At 42.6% G+C, this 16,049-nt stretch overlaps 2 protein-coding genes across 2 annotated transcripts; both read left to right on the top strand.

The window, feature by feature from the left end:
- Nucleotides 1-2,369: 2,369 nt before the first annotated feature.
- On the top strand, nucleotides 2,370-4,267 carry LOC135434371 (uncharacterized). Its single transcript, XM_064690941.1, has 4 exons — nucleotides 2,370-2,730; nucleotides 2,792-2,990; nucleotides 3,044-3,163; nucleotides 3,253-4,267. Exons 1-4 carry the CDS (start codon nucleotides 2,388-2,390, stop codon nucleotides 4,223-4,225), a joined length of 1,635 nt encoding a protein of 544 aa, XP_064547011.1. The 5' UTR covers nucleotides 2,370-2,387; the 3' UTR covers nucleotides 4,226-4,267.
- A 477-nt stretch (nucleotides 4,268-4,744) lies between these two features.
- On the top strand, nucleotides 4,745-6,988 carry LOC135434400 (luciferin 4-monooxygenase). The gene is made up of 4 exons (XM_064690977.1): nucleotides 4,745-5,118; nucleotides 5,176-5,365; nucleotides 5,431-5,553; nucleotides 5,610-6,988. The coding sequence occupies exons 1-4, from the start codon at nucleotides 4,761-4,763 to the stop codon at nucleotides 6,583-6,585; spliced, it is 1,647 nt and encodes a 548-aa protein (XP_064547047.1). The 5' UTR covers nucleotides 4,745-4,760; the 3' UTR covers nucleotides 6,586-6,988.
- The last annotated feature ends 9,061 nt before the right edge of the window (nucleotides 6,989-16,049 follow it).

Genomic DNA, 16,049 nt, shown 5'->3' with positions numbered 1-16,049 from the left:
AACTCATCTCTCAGTTTGAAAAGTATCTGGATAAAGCTTGATGTCGACTGGATCGAATCACTATATCATATATATCCTCAGCGATCAGTTAAGAATATAATGTTCTCTTAATAAAATGGCATCTACGTGTCCTACAATGACCTTTACATATGACGATGGGACTATTATATCATATAGCCCTATAGGTAGAATCGTTGGGAATTGTATGGAAAACTATTCTGTTTTTTTTTACGTTTAGTAGGGGAGCATATTTATTATTTATTTACTTATTAAATGTTCGACAAAAACGAGTGTCTTTCTAATTATTTAATATATATTAATTTATAATAATTAAATGCTAAAAGCTATGGAAAACTATTCTGCTTTAACAAGCTTCACTGTAGTGTCCACATATCTGCACAATCCTATCCCAAACAAACTTCTTTAGAGTATGGCTTCCACAGAAAATCAAAAGCACTTTCAAGCTGCAGAGTATTTAATCTTCGGCAAGTCTTAGCTAACTTTCTTGCTGTTATTGTTGTTGTTATTGTCGTGTAGGCTGTTTTTGTTTTTTTGCTGCTTGACTGTTTAATGACCTCATCAAAAGCCAATATCAAAGTTGTACCAAAAGTTTTATTAGCTACAAACGCGTCGCTAATGTTGTTGTTCTTGTTGTTGTTGCAGCTTATGATCCAGTTGTTGTTGTTGTTGTTGTTGTAGTTAATATGTTGTATGCACATTTAGCGGGCCGTGTAATTAATTAAGTTGTTTTGTGGCTGTTGTTGAGCAGCTAAAACACGACGCCAAATTAAAGGCCTCGCCGCCAGAGCAAAATCAATAAATAAACTTTGTGCAGCTTACAGGCAAATTCATTTTTCACCTCACACACACACACCTGCTCACACACACACAGACAGTTGCAATCCATCCTTGAAACTAGCTAAGCGACAGAAGCAGCGACAGGTAACAGCAGTCGCTCGTCCGCTCACCTGTGCCGCCCACCGATGACACGGAACAACTTTGGCCCCACTGAAGTTGTGCCTTGCAGCTGGAGCAGGGAGCGGGGGGGATGAGGGGCTGCGTGCTGCGTGCTGCATGTTAAATTGAGACTGTGGGTGAAACTGTGACTGCAACTGCGACTGTGACTGCGAGTACGCCATGTCCTGGAGCACACGCTTGATTTCCTAACTAAGCACGCAAATGAAGCGTGCACGCACCAAGGATGCGTCTCTTTCTCTGTCTCCAGCGAGTGCTCGAGTCCTGTGCGGAGGACGCAGGATACGCGGCACGCAGCACTTCTCAATGAAGAGGGAGAGTGAGGGAGAGTGAGGGAGAGCGAGAGAGAGAGAGAGAGAGAGAGAGGGAGAGGGAGAAAGCGAGTGTGTCATGAGATCAAACTGTGTTTAATCGTTAAAATTATGCAATCGAAACGGAGTCGCACAGTGGTGCGGCAAATGATGAAAATGGGAGCAAAAAAATATTTAAAAAAAAAGGAGGCCAAGTTAAATTTATAGAATATTAAAGGGATATTAAAAAGATTGTTAATCAATAAATTATATGAATTTTACATCTTTTAAAATATGTTGTCTTCTTTGTAGAATTTTAAAAGGATCTTGAAAAGATTCATAATAAATAAATTCTACATCAAATTTATATTTTTTTTTAATATTTTGTCTTCTTTCTTCACAGAGATCCGAGATTAATTATTCATTAATTATTAAGACTATTTTTTCTTTGTGAATCATTTGAAATTGAATAAACAAACAAGAATGGAGAAAAAACTAGATAATCAGCAAGAATTAACCGGCTTTATTTGAGAAAGGTAGAGTTCAAATTAAAGATTTGTTATCGATCCACTTTACGGTTTTTTACGGTATGATCTACAAATAGACATAAGTCCAAAATATTTGCAATGAAGATCTTTAATCTTGTAAAACCAAGAACAAAGAGAGACAAGCGTTTTTTGTGGAGTGAATTTCCGAAAAATGTGGTTAGTAAAAAACTCAAGTCTCTAGCGTTTACAGCTTGATCATCAATCAGTCAGTCAGTCAGTCAGTCAATCAGTCAGTCAGTCAGTCAGTCAGTCAGTCAGTCAGTCAGTCATTGGAGCAACACTTTTAAGGGCTTTTTCTCGCTCTCAGACAACTGTTATCGAGAGCTCAAAGCAGTCTTCTCCAGATCTAGATACGCTAGATGAGAGATTTGTCACTTGTTGTCGTTTGGTCACCCGATAAATTTTATTAGAACCTTGTCTAAGACAACTTGGCTAGCTGTCGCTCGTGTTGCGTCAATTAGCAGATCTCGCTACGAGCTGCGGCGCCGACAGACAACGCTGGGGTCGCCTATATATAGGCCACATATACAGCTGAATGGTCAGTTGTTTGGTTTGAGTTTGGAGCTGGAACGACATGGCGGCGACGAGTTACGATAGCGCTGAGAAGACCTGGTCGGGTCCAAAAGACAAGGAGTACTATGGCCCCGACATGACACTGGGCGAGGTGGCGCTGCTCATACTGAAGCTGCATGCGGACAATGTGATGCAGATCTTTGATCCGACGGGCGAGACCCTGACCGGCGCCCAGCTCTACGAGCAAAGTCGTCGTCTGGCCCACGCCTTTCAGCATCTGAAGCTGCATCGCGGCGACGTGGTGGGCATATCCGCCAAGAATACCACCTATCTAACCGAGGTGGTTATTGCCGCCCTGCTCAGCGGCACGCCCATAAACCCGCTGCATCCAGACTTCGACAAGGGTAAGGGAAAATCTAGAGAAATCTTCCATTGGGCTACATATTTTATATTTCCATCCAACAGAAACGGTGGCCTATATGTACGAGATAACCAAGCCGAAGGTCATCTTTTGCGATCTGGACAACTACGAGACCTTGGCGGCCGTTAAGAAGAGCTTGAAATTCAAGACGGAGCTCATTTTGCTGAGCGGCAGTCTGCCGGGCGTGCGCAATATCCAAGATCTGCTGGAAGATGGCTGCAATGACTACGATCCGAAAACGCTGTAGGTAGAGCTTCAGTTCAAGTTGAGAGCCAACCTTAAGATCCATTCTCCAGGTACGCCTGCCCGCATTTGAGCGGCGATGATACAGCCTTCATCATCACGTCCTCGGGGGTAACCGGTTTGCCCAAGGGTGTCACGCGCTCGCATCGCAGTCTGCTGAACAACACCAAAATGTAGGTCGACCTTTAGATCAAGCGAAGGATTGTGCAGGGAATAATTATCCTCTCTCTCTCTCTCTCTCTCTCTCCCTTTGTCGGTGCAGCCCACAGTTGTTCACGTCGGAGACGGTGGTCTTCTGTTTCAGCCCCTTGTACTGGGTCTCGTGCATCTTCACGCTGCTCGTCTCGCTGGTGAACGGCTGCAAGCGCGTGATTACCAACAAACCCTTCAGCGTGGACTATTTCGCGGATTTGGTGGCGCGTCACAAGGTCAGCTTTGTGCTGACCGTGCCGCATCATATGGCGCTGCTGGCGAAGAGCCAACGCACGGATCTGGCCCAGCAGCTGCAGTCGGTGCAGTCGTTTGTCTGCAGCGGCTCCAAGGTGCCGCTTGGCATCTGGCGTCGCCTGTACGAGCTGCTGGGCAGCGACAGATTTGCCGTGCTCTATGGCCTCTCGGAGATCGGGGGCGTTAGCAAGAATGTGGGCGGTCCGCTCGGCAGCGAGGGCAGACTGTTGCGCAACGTTCAGGTGCGCATTCTGGACGAGCAGGGCAATGCGCTGGGCCCCAATCAGACGGGCCACATTCACGTACGCCTCAATCAGCGCTGGGGCGGCTACTATCGCAATCCGCAGGACACGCAGACGACGGTCACGTCCGATGGCCAGTGGCTGCTGACTGGGGATCATGGCTACTTTGATGACGAGGGCTGCCTGCACTTTCAGACCCGCGACACTGACGTCTTCAAGTACAATAACTTTCCCATCTATCCCAAGCAGATCGAGGATGTTATCCTGCACTTGCCCGGCGTTCATGAGGTGGCCATCTTTGGTGTGCCCGACGATATATCCACCAATCTGACAGCCTGCGCTGTGGTGCGCGAACAGAATGAGGAGGGTCAGCAGCTCACTGCGGAGCAGATCAGCGGCATTGTGGCGGAGCATTTGAGCGAGGCCTTTCATCTACGTGGTGGGGTTTACTTTGTGAACGAGCTGCCCAAGACCACAAATAACAAAATACAAAGGCGTCGCATTCTGGCGGAACTGAAGCAACATTATGGGGTCACGCATTTGTAAAGCAAATTTCAATAAAATTTGATCTATTAAAACCTAAAACAATCATTTCTGAGATAGACGAAAAAAAAGTTCCTTCAAAGAGCAAGGAATACTTGGGTTGCCTCCAGGCTAACCCCGTCAAAGGAGAGAAGGGAATTTTTGCATACTTTAGAGTTGACAAATTTCGAGTGAAGCGTAAAAGCTTACATCAGCTCAGCAAATCTGTTATATAACTTAATTTAATTACTGAATCTAGAGGAAAATTTCTTGACTGGAAACCTTTCCGACTGGTTCTTGACCCACTCGAATATCTGGTGACTGCTCTAGATGTCGCCAACCAGACTAAATCAGCATCTATTTAAACAAACTTCAGTTGACAATAACAAAAACAAAGACCAAGACTGCGCAGATCACAACAACAGCAAGACGTTGTCTGGCAACGTGTCGCGGCAATTAGCGACTCGGTATTTGTTTCCTATTTACGACTTGCAGCGTATAAAAACCTAGCGAGACGCAGTAAATCATTTAGTTGTAGAACAATCGCCACACCATCAAGATGTTTGGCAACGCCTCCTGTGAGGTACACTACGATGCCGCCACACGCACCTGGCTGGGGCCGCGGGGCAAGGAATTTTACGGGCCCGAAATGACGCTCGGCGAGGTGACGATGCGTGTGCTAAATCTGAATGCGGACAAGGTGCTGCAGCAGTGCGATATTACGGGCGTGGAGCTGACGGGCGCTCAGCTAGCCCAACAGGGCCTCATCATTGAGCAGGCCTTCAAGCGGCTGGGTCTGCAGTGCGGCGATGTCGTCGGCATCTCGGCAAGTAATACAACCTATCTGACGGGCGTTACCATTGCGGCCATGCTCTGCGGCACGCCCATCAATCCATTGCATCCGGACTTCGATCAGGGTACGGCACTTACAAGAAATATTCCTTGATCAGCTACTGAAGAAATTCCTTCTGCAGCGACCGTCAAGTACATGTACGATATCACAGAACCGAAGCTGATCTTCTGCGATGTGGAGAACTATGCGATTATTAAGGCAGTCAACGAGCAGCTGGCCAAGCCGGCTTTGATCTACCTGGTGAACGGTCACATTGAGGGTGTGCGCGATGTCAGCGAACTTTTGCGTGAGGAGTGCATAGCACCAGCTGCGTAAGTTATGCATTTAGGCTTGACTTCTGCTTACTGAAGGGCTACTGCTTTTCTCTCTTCCGCAGCTATGTGCCCTGCCCCAAGCTGAATGGCGATCACACCGCCTTCATTGTGTGCTCCTCGGGTACGACGGGCATGCCCAAGGGCGTGACACGTTCGCATCGCAGCCTGATTTGCAATTGCAAAAAGTAAGTGGCTCCATGTACAGAAAGCTATCTCTTGTTAACCGGAAACTCTCTTGCAGTCCGAATACCTACACCCGGGACACGATCGTGCTCTCGTTCAGTCCGCTCTACTGGATCTCCGGCACGTACATGCTGCTGGCCAATTTGCTGAATGGCTGCAAGCGCATCATCACCCATCGGCCGTACACCGTGGACTATATGCTGCAGGTTGTCGCCCGGCATCAGGTGACCTTTCTGTTCCTGGCCTCGCATCAGATAGCGCTGCTCTCCAAATGCCAAGACGATGTGCTCAAGATCAGAGCTCAGCTAGACTCGGTGCGCGTGCTAATTGGCGCCGGGTCAAAGGTGTGCAAGGCCGTCTCGCGGCGCATGTACGAGCTGATCGGGAATATGCGCTTCGTGGTCGGCTACGGCCTGTCGGAGGTGGGTGGCATCAGCAAGAATCTGGGCGGACCGCTGGGCAGCGAGGGCAAGGTTATGCGCAATGTGGAGCTGCGCGTCCTGGACAAGCTGCGCATGCCGCTGGGCATCAACGAGGTGGGCATCATCTATGCGCGCCTGCGCTACAAATGGGCGGGCTACTACCGCAATCCGGAGGCCACCAGGCGCGCTCTCAGTCCCGACGGCCAGTGGCTGAGAACGGGCGACATTGGCTACCTCGATAGCGAGGGCTACCTGTACATACAGACGCGCGACACGGACGTCTTCAAGTACAACAACTTTCAGATCTATCCCGAGCAGATCGAGGAGTTCATACTACGCCTGCCCGGCGTCAGCGAGGCCTGCGTCTTCGGCATACCGAACGAGGTATCCAGCAATCTGACAGCTTGCGCTGTGGTGCGCACCTCCGATCTGGAGGGTCAGAAACTGACAGCGGATCAAGTGCGCAACATCGTGGAGCGCTACTTGAGTGGGGCCTATCATATACGCGGCGGCGTCTACTTCCTTAAGGCCTTGCCCAAGACCTCCAATGACAAGCTGCAGCGGCGCAAGGTGCCCGAACTAGTCAAGAGCTTGGGCTTAGCTGCTGAATAGAACTGCATACCATATCTACATATATAGGTTAAGTTTTTTATTTTGAACGACAGATCAGGCTGATCACATCAGTCTAACTGATCAGTTGACAATAGTCTATATTAGGGCAAATCCTTTGAGCTTGATCAAGTCTTTTCCGCTGATCAGTTTCTATGAAGATCATTTTTATATGGAGTAAAATGCTGCCCTTGTTGAGAGCGTTATAACACGATTAACATTTATGCAAGGTGCTTAGTGTGAACAGTAATTATGAAGATCACTTTAAAATTACATCGATCAAGTTTACAGATGCAGAAATTTTATATTACAGATCAGTTTCATTTTCTACGAAATATACAGTTTTAAGATCAACTTTATTAAAAAGATCAAAAGTTATGCCTACCTTCAAATTTAAAGATCAGTTTATATAAAATGTTTCGTTGTCAAGATCTGCATGTATCTATATTCATTGGAAGGAAGCTATAGCTATATAGCTATTGAAATTGTGATCGTGACAGTTGAAGGTCAAGATAATCTTGTAATTTTGAATATCAGTTTCTTGCCTACAAATAAGTTAGTTTAAAGACTAAGTTTATAGAAAAGATCATATGTTATTCCTTCCTTTCAATCGAAAGATCAGTTTATATAAAATGATCCTGTGCTAAGATCTTCATGTATCTTTACCTATCGGGAAGTACCCGCAGATATTTCAATGATGATCAAACTGATGAAGATCAGTTCCCTTTTTAAAAGTTTAATGGTTTAATGACCAAGTACACCAAAATTAACAAATTTTATGACTAACTGATAATGTAAAGATCAGTTGTCATATATATAATTATGCTTTGTTAAGATCTATATATGTAGATCTATCGAGAAGTAACTGTAGATATTTCAATGACGATCAAAGTTTTAATGATTAGCCATTTGATGATCAGAATGGACAATTGAAGATAAACCTTACTCAATTTGAATGTATATATCAGATATTTCACAATCAAGGATCATTTTGAAATTGAAGATCAAGGAGTTCAGCTGTAAACAAAATTGTTAAATTTTTAGGTTTCACTTTCAATTTAACCGCCAGTTCATTTCAAGCAGTTGTCAGAGAGTTTGTCACACTGTTCCTTCGATTGGAACTAATGCCAGGGATTCAATGAATTTTAATAGAGATTGAAATTGTAAATGCAATGTGGCCGGCCCCGGCACACTGGAGACAAGCAACGGCTCGACTAGATGGCTGCTGCAAGTGCTGTTGGCCAATGACAAGCAATTTGTTATTTGTGGCACTCCTGTGGCTGCACCGAGTGCTCACTGTACTCGGGCAAAAAGGCAAAGAAGTGCAGCGGGAACAGGACTACACAAAATGAATTGAGAAATTAAAATTGCAATATGCAATACATATTTTATTGTATATATATATCGTATATACATATATATATGCGACATCGTTCGCCTGGCGATTGAGGTTAACATTTGGACATTTGACAAATGCCAAATGAAATGCGGCCAAAACACGATTCAATTTGCGTAGCTTCGACCGTGTCCATGTCCTGGCCAACCTCACTGACTGGCCGAGTGGCAAGTGGACGAGTGGCAAGTGTAGGGAGTAAACTAACTAAGCCCTAACAATATGCTACGGCCATCTGCATTGTGCAACTAATGCGGATTATCCCCGAGGGCTTTGCAAACTGCACCCAAGGTGTAAATTTGTCTCTCTACCCGGGGATTTGCATGGCCAATGTGGAATGGTTGTCTAAGTGAATCAGCATGAACGAATGAATGCATGAATGAATGAGTCTATGAATGCGTAGCTACAGCCAGCTAGCCCTGAGCCTGAGCCTAGTTACCTAGTTGCTGCCTAACACTTTCACAAAAAGAAAAAGGAATTCAAATCATTTTTAGCCCGTTTAAGCTGTTGACATGAGCCTCAACCTTTGAGCTACAGCAAGAGTTCTAGCGACCTTACGAGCATTCCAGATAGCTTCTTCTTCTTCTTCGTGTGTGTGTGTGTGCACCAAAAACGGGATCAAAAACAAGCCGCCTGCTTTCTTCTTCCCTAAGCCCCTTTATAAGATATACAGTCTTTATTAACTTCGGACCTTATGGTCCGATCTCTATGAAATTTTCAGCGCTTAAATGTGGCAAAGTAAAGGGTGTGCATACCAAAGTCCAAGGTCCTAACTCTAAGAAATAGTTTTTTTTCTATTTTGTAGAGAATTTTGCTAGGTTTATAAAAACTGAAGTATTTTTTATCATCAAAGAACCTACATACCAAATATGTTGCATATATCTCTTATAATTTTTGAGTTATGCCTAAGAAATCAAGTCTTCAAATCGATTTTTATCGATACCTATCGAATATGTTAAGATATCATTACAAAAAATGATTGGTTCGTTTCTTAAATTCCTCAAATTTCAAGTCTGTCCCTTTTGTAGCTTCACATTCACAGCGAGAGCTTTGTTACATTTTTACCCATTTTCAATGAGTTCAGGACATTAAGGGGAACTTCAGTTTTCGGCCAACCTTCCAACCTGTTCAAATATTTTGCAAAAAATTGTAAGCAGCACAAACGAACAACAAAAATTCCTGTGTGCCTCGAGTTGATGGCCGAGAAAAACAGGTGAAAAGACAATCGAAATGCCTTTTGTGGCCAACTGCAACTCAGTGCAAGCAGCATTTTCATTGATTTGCCAGAGAAATTTATTAAATTGCAGCTTGATTGCAAAATAAAAACAAAAAAAACAGATTTGCCGCAATAAAAACTGTTATGCCATTATTCAAATGCAATTTACCGAAACGGCCCCAACTGCTTCTGTGCTGAGATAAATTCAAAGCTATATTCCGAATGCCACTCAAAGTAGATCAATCGTAAATTCATGGAATTGCATTAATTCCCATACCACAAAGAGAGCATTTCTCTAACTTGCCACATGCTGCGAGCTAAATCAAAGCACATTTTTGTCACGTTTTCCGAACTAAGTTTGAGGCACAAATGAAAATTTAAATATTTATGCTCCTACTGAGAATGTTTTTATTTTTTGCGAAATATGTGGAAAGGCATTTTAACACACGGTAATCGCTCGGAAAATTTAACTGTTGCATAAAAGAATTTTCCAGAGCAGGCTTGAAACTATAATACTTTTTTATACCCTTGCAAAGAGTATTATAATTTTGGTATAAAATATGTAACTTAAGGGGAAATATCTCCGACCACAAAAAGTAGCCTCGACTTAGCTCATTGCTGACCATTCAGCTTTTTTCAAGCTAACCGGAAACAGTTACCAATTTAGCAGATTTAGCTAATGTTGGCTTTTTTTATACCCCTGTATTATAATTTTGTCATGAATCGTGAAAATCGGATAAGATTTGATCAAGTTATAGGGGTATAACATTTTTAATTATATTGGATATTTGAGGGTACAATTTTTTACATGAATTTCGACCAAAAATAATGCTGCCAGATTTGAATGCCAAATGGATTTAGAGGCCAAACCATGGACAAATAGCCAAATCTCGTGAAAATCGGATGAGATTTGACCGAGTTATGGGCTTGGGAAATTTTGACCATGTCTATCTGGGATATTTGAGGGTACAATTTTTTACATGAATTTCGACCAAAAATAATGTTGCCAGATTTGGATGCAAAATTGATTAAGAGGCCAAACCATGGACAAATAGCCAAATCTCGTGAAAATCGGATGAGATTTGACCGAGTTATGGGCTTGGGAAATTTTGACCATGTCTATCTGGGATATTTGAGGGTACTATTTGCTCATGAATTTCGACCAAAAATAATGTTGCCAGATTTGAATGCCAAATTGATCTTAGGGTCAAACCATGAAGAAAAAGCCAAACCTTATTAAAATCCATTGAATTTTGACCAATTTATGAGGGTGGGAAATTTTGACCTATGTCTATAGGGGATATTTAAGGGTATACCCCGGCCGTGCCCGTGGCACGTATAAAGATATTCTTTTAACCGATCGTTACGTTTGAGGCTCCCATGAATAGCTTGTATAATTTCATTAAATTGAAATTTAATATATATGTATATGTATATATAAATATCTATTGTCAGATTTTCATTATTTGTTAATAAAATGAATCAAAAGAACTCTGGAACCAACACGCTTTTATTTGCGAGTTACCATGAACTCCACGTATAGCTTGTATATGGCCAGAATACATGCTTTATTTTATTTATAATATTTTTCCTCAAATATGTTGCCCTACCATCGATAGCATATAACAAATTTCAAATTGTGAGAGGGAGCAAAAAAATATATGGCACACAAATAAAGCCAACAATTTTTGCTTAACATGTATGCATATTTATTTGCATTTTTTATAGATGCAACAAATATTTGGGCAAAGTGCAAACAGAAGAAAAACAACAACAACAAAAACAACTGCAGAAAATTGAAAATAATGCAAAAACACTTTAAAGTTGCATAAAGGATTTCCGCAGCATATGAAAAATTTGTAAGGTACAAGGAAAAACAAGGGCTGGCTGTACCAAAAAAAAAAATAAAAATAATTAGAGTGCTCAGGGAGTCGGGCTTGCTCGACTAGTAGATACCCTGTTGGGCAAGCCTTTGCAGTTGATGCCGCATTGCTGCTTCTTGTCTTTGGCACATACTCTGCTTGGGAATATTATTATTATATTCTTGATTAACTCTGGGGCTTATAGGCCAATATCTATGAAATAGTCAGGGCTTAAATATGATATAGAAATGTTTGTATATATCAAAGTCCAGGTTGATATATCTAAAAGGAATTATTTAAAAGATTAAGATTAAATATCTAAAATAAGCTTTCAGATAAGTTAAAAATGCTGGATCTGTGTATACTCTACGAGAACCCACAGCCTGGTATTTTTAGCTTTTAAAAGCTTCGAGATATCGTTAAAAGGCCCAAACTAAAACCGATATTTATCGATTTCCTAGAAACTAGCCGAGCAATCTATCATCTACACAACAGCTCAAGTCTCCAGCTTTTTTAGTCCCCGAGATTAACTCAACTGTTGCCAGGTAGCTGCCTCCGGCTGCTTGCTACAGTGAGTACAGGGTATAACAAATACAATCATAATAAAAACGACAACAACAAGAACAAGAACAAATAATGATTACAATATGAATTTGGGTGAAACAAGGCGCCGCTGCGTTTTATAATTAAACAAGCAATATTTTGCTCTAGGGTTGAACTGCCCGAGAGCGAGAGGGAGGTGGGGAGAGAGCGAGGCATGTGCGTGACTGAGAGAGAGAGAGAGAGAGAGAGAGAGGAAGGTAGCTTAGGTGGCGCGTCCCGCATGTGGCATAGCATATGTCCTGCGCCGCCGAGCGTGTCCTGCCGCGGACGCACATCTGCCGTGCGTTGATTTCGGCGAGAGGGGTTGAAAAATAAAAAAAAAATATGCTGCATGGCCAAAAGTGGTGGCAACTATGGCAGCAAAACGAAAACAGAAAAAGCCGTTACTATTGCTATCAGCCCAACCTGGACTTATCAATGCTCTGCTGGATCTTAGGCAGGGAAAGGGGCGAGAGGGGGGAGAGGGAGGCGAGGTGCGTTGTGGCATACAAGAGGAATTTATGCTGTCCGTGACAAGCGCCACAAGAGCCTGGGAATACGAGCATGTGGTCTCTGGCTGCACTTCAGCACAGCCTGATACATTTTTCAACACACACACACACACTCACACACACACCTACACACACCTACACACCTATGCTCACCCACTCAGCATGTGCCTATGTGACCCACTTGGCAAACTGAACGCTCGCCACATTCAAATCAACTTCAAGTTCATGCAATTTTAATGCCAGGTGGGCACAGGCAGCAGCTGCGGCAGGGCGCGGGCAGTGGGGTGGTGAGGGGGGGGTGGCAAGGTAACAGCGGGGGGCAGCAGGAGCGTGCAGCTGACTTGTGGCCAAGGCTCAGCCGCCCACATGGCCCACGCCCACTCGTCACAGCGAAAGCTGCGTGGTTAACATTTGCTGTGCCGGACAGCTGTATCCATGAATGTATCTATAACTACACTCGGCGAATATTGTCTTAATTTAAGCCACAAATAACTTAAATTCAACTCAAAATGCTTTAAGGGTATTTGTTTTAATACCGAAACTCCTTAATACAAATTTTTATCTAAGAAATAGTCTGCTTTCTTTGAGCTGTATCCATGAATGTATCTATAACTGCACTCAGCGAGTGGCAACAAGAATATTGTCTTAATTTAAGCCACAAATAACTTAAATTAAGCACAAAAGTCTTCAAGCAATTTTGTTATAATAGCAAAACTCCTAAAAGCAAATCTTAACCTAGGAAGTTTGCTGCTTCCATTTTGATGGGTTAAAGTAAATATTCAGCCAGCAAATTCTTAATTAAAGCTTTTTTAACTTGAGCCAAAACTTTTTATTTCGTGAAAGAAACGTTTCTTAAAAATGAGAATGTTTTAAGCTCAGTTTTCGCATGCCAATTCCAAAATCAGGTATCTACCACTTTATCTAAGAGTTATTTCTTAAACTAAGTATTATATACTTAAAACAAAGTATGATTCTTACTTATTCTAAACATATTTAAGATTAAAACGAGATTGTTAATGCTTATTTCGAGCAAATAAATTCTTAAATTTTTCCCATATGCTTGCTGATTCATTTTTATATTTTATTTCAAGTCTATTTGTGATTAAAATGAGCTTGAAAGTAAAATTTCTTGTTCTTCTTGCCCTTATAGTTTTGAGTAAAACATTTCTTACGCCCCCTTTTCTCGCAGTGTGCGTGTATCTATGTATCTATATCTGCGGCTGCATCTATATATATGTGTATCTACAGCTGTAACTGTGCGTTTGTCGGTTAGTAAAATTTATATTTTTGTTGCCTTGCGGTTTTCTGCACCTCCGCCTAGTCAGACGTAGATATATGCACACAAGTAACTGTATATATATATATATGCACATGTAGATATACATATTACTCGATTTTATTGGGTCCTTTCGGGCGGGTTTATCTGCGAATGCGTTCGAGCGTGTGCCCCAACTGCCAATGAGGCATACATTTTTGATTTCACGCACTTTTGATTGATGAAAGGGCCGGCTCCAAAATAGGCGCAGACGAATTCCAAGAAGCGCAAAACCTGCGGGCAACCAAAAGATAAACACGCACACACAATAGTTAAAAGTGTATGTGCGTGTGCGTGTGTGTGTGTGTGTGGCACAAAGCTCGCTTTTAGCTGATAAGCGGTACATTTGCATTTTTGGCCGTGCATCTGTCAAAGCATCGAACCGCCGCCGCCTTTCCGGCCAGATAAGCCGCTAAAGAAATGCCCGCAATTGAATAGTTTTCTCTTCAGTCAACTATAAAGTCCAAGTTGTAGAAGAAGAAGAAGGGCCGCAGCTGGCGCTGTGCTCATTTTAATTTCCTTTAACTTTAAGCGAAGCCCAGAAATGTGGCACAAACCCCTCGAAGGACGCGTGTCCTTTGCCGTCTGTTGCCACGCTTCGCAGCGCCCACACGGGTCGGGAATGTGTTCAGATATTTATCCCTACAAATACTATATACATATATGTATATCCCTCACGGGTAGGCGTTACGTGTTGCCGCCTGCCACACGCCGCGTCGCAGTTGAGCGCCTTCTCGTAATGGCCCACTGGCTAATAGTTCACTTTTCATCGCTCTTGGGAAAAGCTGAAAAGCAAAAGGCAAAAATGCCACGCTTACGACTCCTGCTAAATACCATTTTTATTTTAATGCATATCTTCCTTTTCAAGGACAACTCTAGTTAGGTAACAGAATATTTTTTACGGGAGTAGAAACGAGAAGAAGAGAGAAGAGTTGAGCCCAAATTACAAAAGTCTTCTTTGATTTAACATAAAGAAACTTTAAATAATATTATAGAAATAATTTCGACTCACCCGCTTGAGCTGCAATATGTCCTGGAAGTTAAAGAAAATACAATTAATTCAGAATAAATTATTTTTATTGAAATGCCCTGTAAAGTGCATTAAAATGGGGTTTGCCAAACCTATGCAAATGCATACTCATGTCATATATAATTGATATTCTAGAGCTAGTTTATTATGATTTGAAAGCTCTATTTTCATATAAGAATATATTTAAGGCCAATATAATATAAAAAATGCCATCTATAAGTATTGAAAATTGCATAACAATCAGTCCATAGACTTAAAAGTTGTTCAAGAATAAGTTCTTGTTAAGTCTATTCAATCAAACACTGGATTTGAACCCTCAACTTCGTGGCTCAGCGGTTCGAATCGATGTTCACTGACTCTAAAGCAAATCTTTCCAATTAAGTGGTTATTTAAAAATAGATTTTAATAAAATGTCTTCAACCTAGCACTCGCCTGCGGGCTTAAACCCTTAACTTCGCTTTCCAGTGGTTCGAACCTTTAACGTCGCATTTTTCAGCGGCTCTACAGTCGGTAATATACACAGTTTAAAGTAATTCTGCTATGACCATAAACACAAAGATTATTTTAAAGTAGGATATTGTTTAATCTCTTTGATCAAACTCTGGGTTTGAACCCTCAACTTCTTTACTTATTTACTCGAGTCCTCAGGCTCACATTGTTCAGCGGCTCTAACGCAGACACTTCTCATTCATTGGCCATTAAAGAATAGGTTTTAATAAAATCTCCTCAATCAGACGCTTGTCTGCGGGTTTGAACCCTCAGCTTCGTTGCTTATTGGTTCGAATCCTTAAACCCGCGTTAATCAGCGGCTCCAGCGGGGACACTTCTAGTCTTAAATGCTAAAAAATAGGTTTTTTATTAAACCTCATCAATCAAGAATTGGGTTTGAACCCCCAACTTTGCTGCTCAGTGGTTCGAATCCTCGACCACTTGTTATACACTATCTCCATCGCGGACACTTCTAATTAAGTTCAAATATTTGTATGAAATCGCTTCAATCAGACATTTGTCTGCGGGTTTGAACCCTCAACTTTGCTACTCAGTGGTTCGAATTCTTCGCCTTGCGTTATTCAACGACTCTTTCTCTACCTGTGACTCTCTGATGTATATGACGTCACTTCTAGTTAAATGAAGCGCAATGGACACGCAACTCGGCAGCGGCGCCCACGCAACGCGAACGGACTCAGGTCGCAATCTAATCATGAGTGCAGTGCGTGGGCTGATTGCAAAGGCGAAGGCGGCCGTCTCAAGGTCGTGGAATATGCAATACGAAACTGAGCTGGCAATACGCAGTACTCCATCCCCTCCCCCCGCCCCCCTCACATACCACTAATCCGAGTGCATAAACTTGGCTCGTTTGCCGAGTAAAATATGCTTGCCTTTGCTTTATGCGTGCAAATATTTGCTAAACTTTATTAAACCAAGCCACAACTCACTTCAGGCTTCAGATTTGCGACTTTCTATATGTATGTATATATATGAGTTTATGTTTATGCCTCTGCCGAGCGGACGTTTGGTTGTGCGTGTGTGTGTGTGTGTGTGTGTGTGTTTGGAGCC

This window comes from Drosophila montana, unplaced genomic scaffold (genome assembly GCF_035044405.1).
Source record: "Drosophila montana isolate Dmon_TW-CO22-7 unplaced genomic scaffold, ASM3504440v1 contig_3319_1, whole genome shotgun sequence".
In the NCBI taxonomy this organism is placed as follows: Eukaryota; Metazoa; Arthropoda; class Insecta; order Diptera; family Drosophilidae; genus Drosophila; species Drosophila montana.
This window is presented reverse-complemented; position numbering and strand designations above follow the sequence as displayed.

Bases quoted from the DNA above. Each gene is read 5' to 3' on its own strand.
- LOC135434371 (XM_064690941.1), top strand. From the start codon at position 2,388: ATGGCGGCGACGAGTTACGATAGCGCTGAGAAGACCTGGTCGGGTCCA. The intron at 2,731-2,791 runs GTAAGGGAAAAT...TCCATCCAACAG, and splicing joins GCATCCAGACTTCGACAAGG to AAACGGTGGCCTATATGTAC. The intron at 2,991-3,043 runs GTAGGTAGAGCT...TCCATTCTCCAG, and splicing joins GACTACGATCCGAAAACGCT to GTACGCCTGCCCGCATTTGA.
- LOC135434400 (XM_064690977.1), top strand. From the start codon at position 4,761: ATGTTTGGCAACGCCTCCTGTGAGGTACACTACGATGCCGCCACACGC. The intron at 5,119-5,175 runs GTACGGCACTTA...TTCCTTCTGCAG, and splicing joins GCATCCGGACTTCGATCAGG to CGACCGTCAAGTACATGTAC. The intron at 5,366-5,430 runs GTAAGTTATGCA...TCTCTTCCGCAG, and splicing joins GAGTGCATAGCACCAGCTGC to CTATGTGCCCTGCCCCAAGC.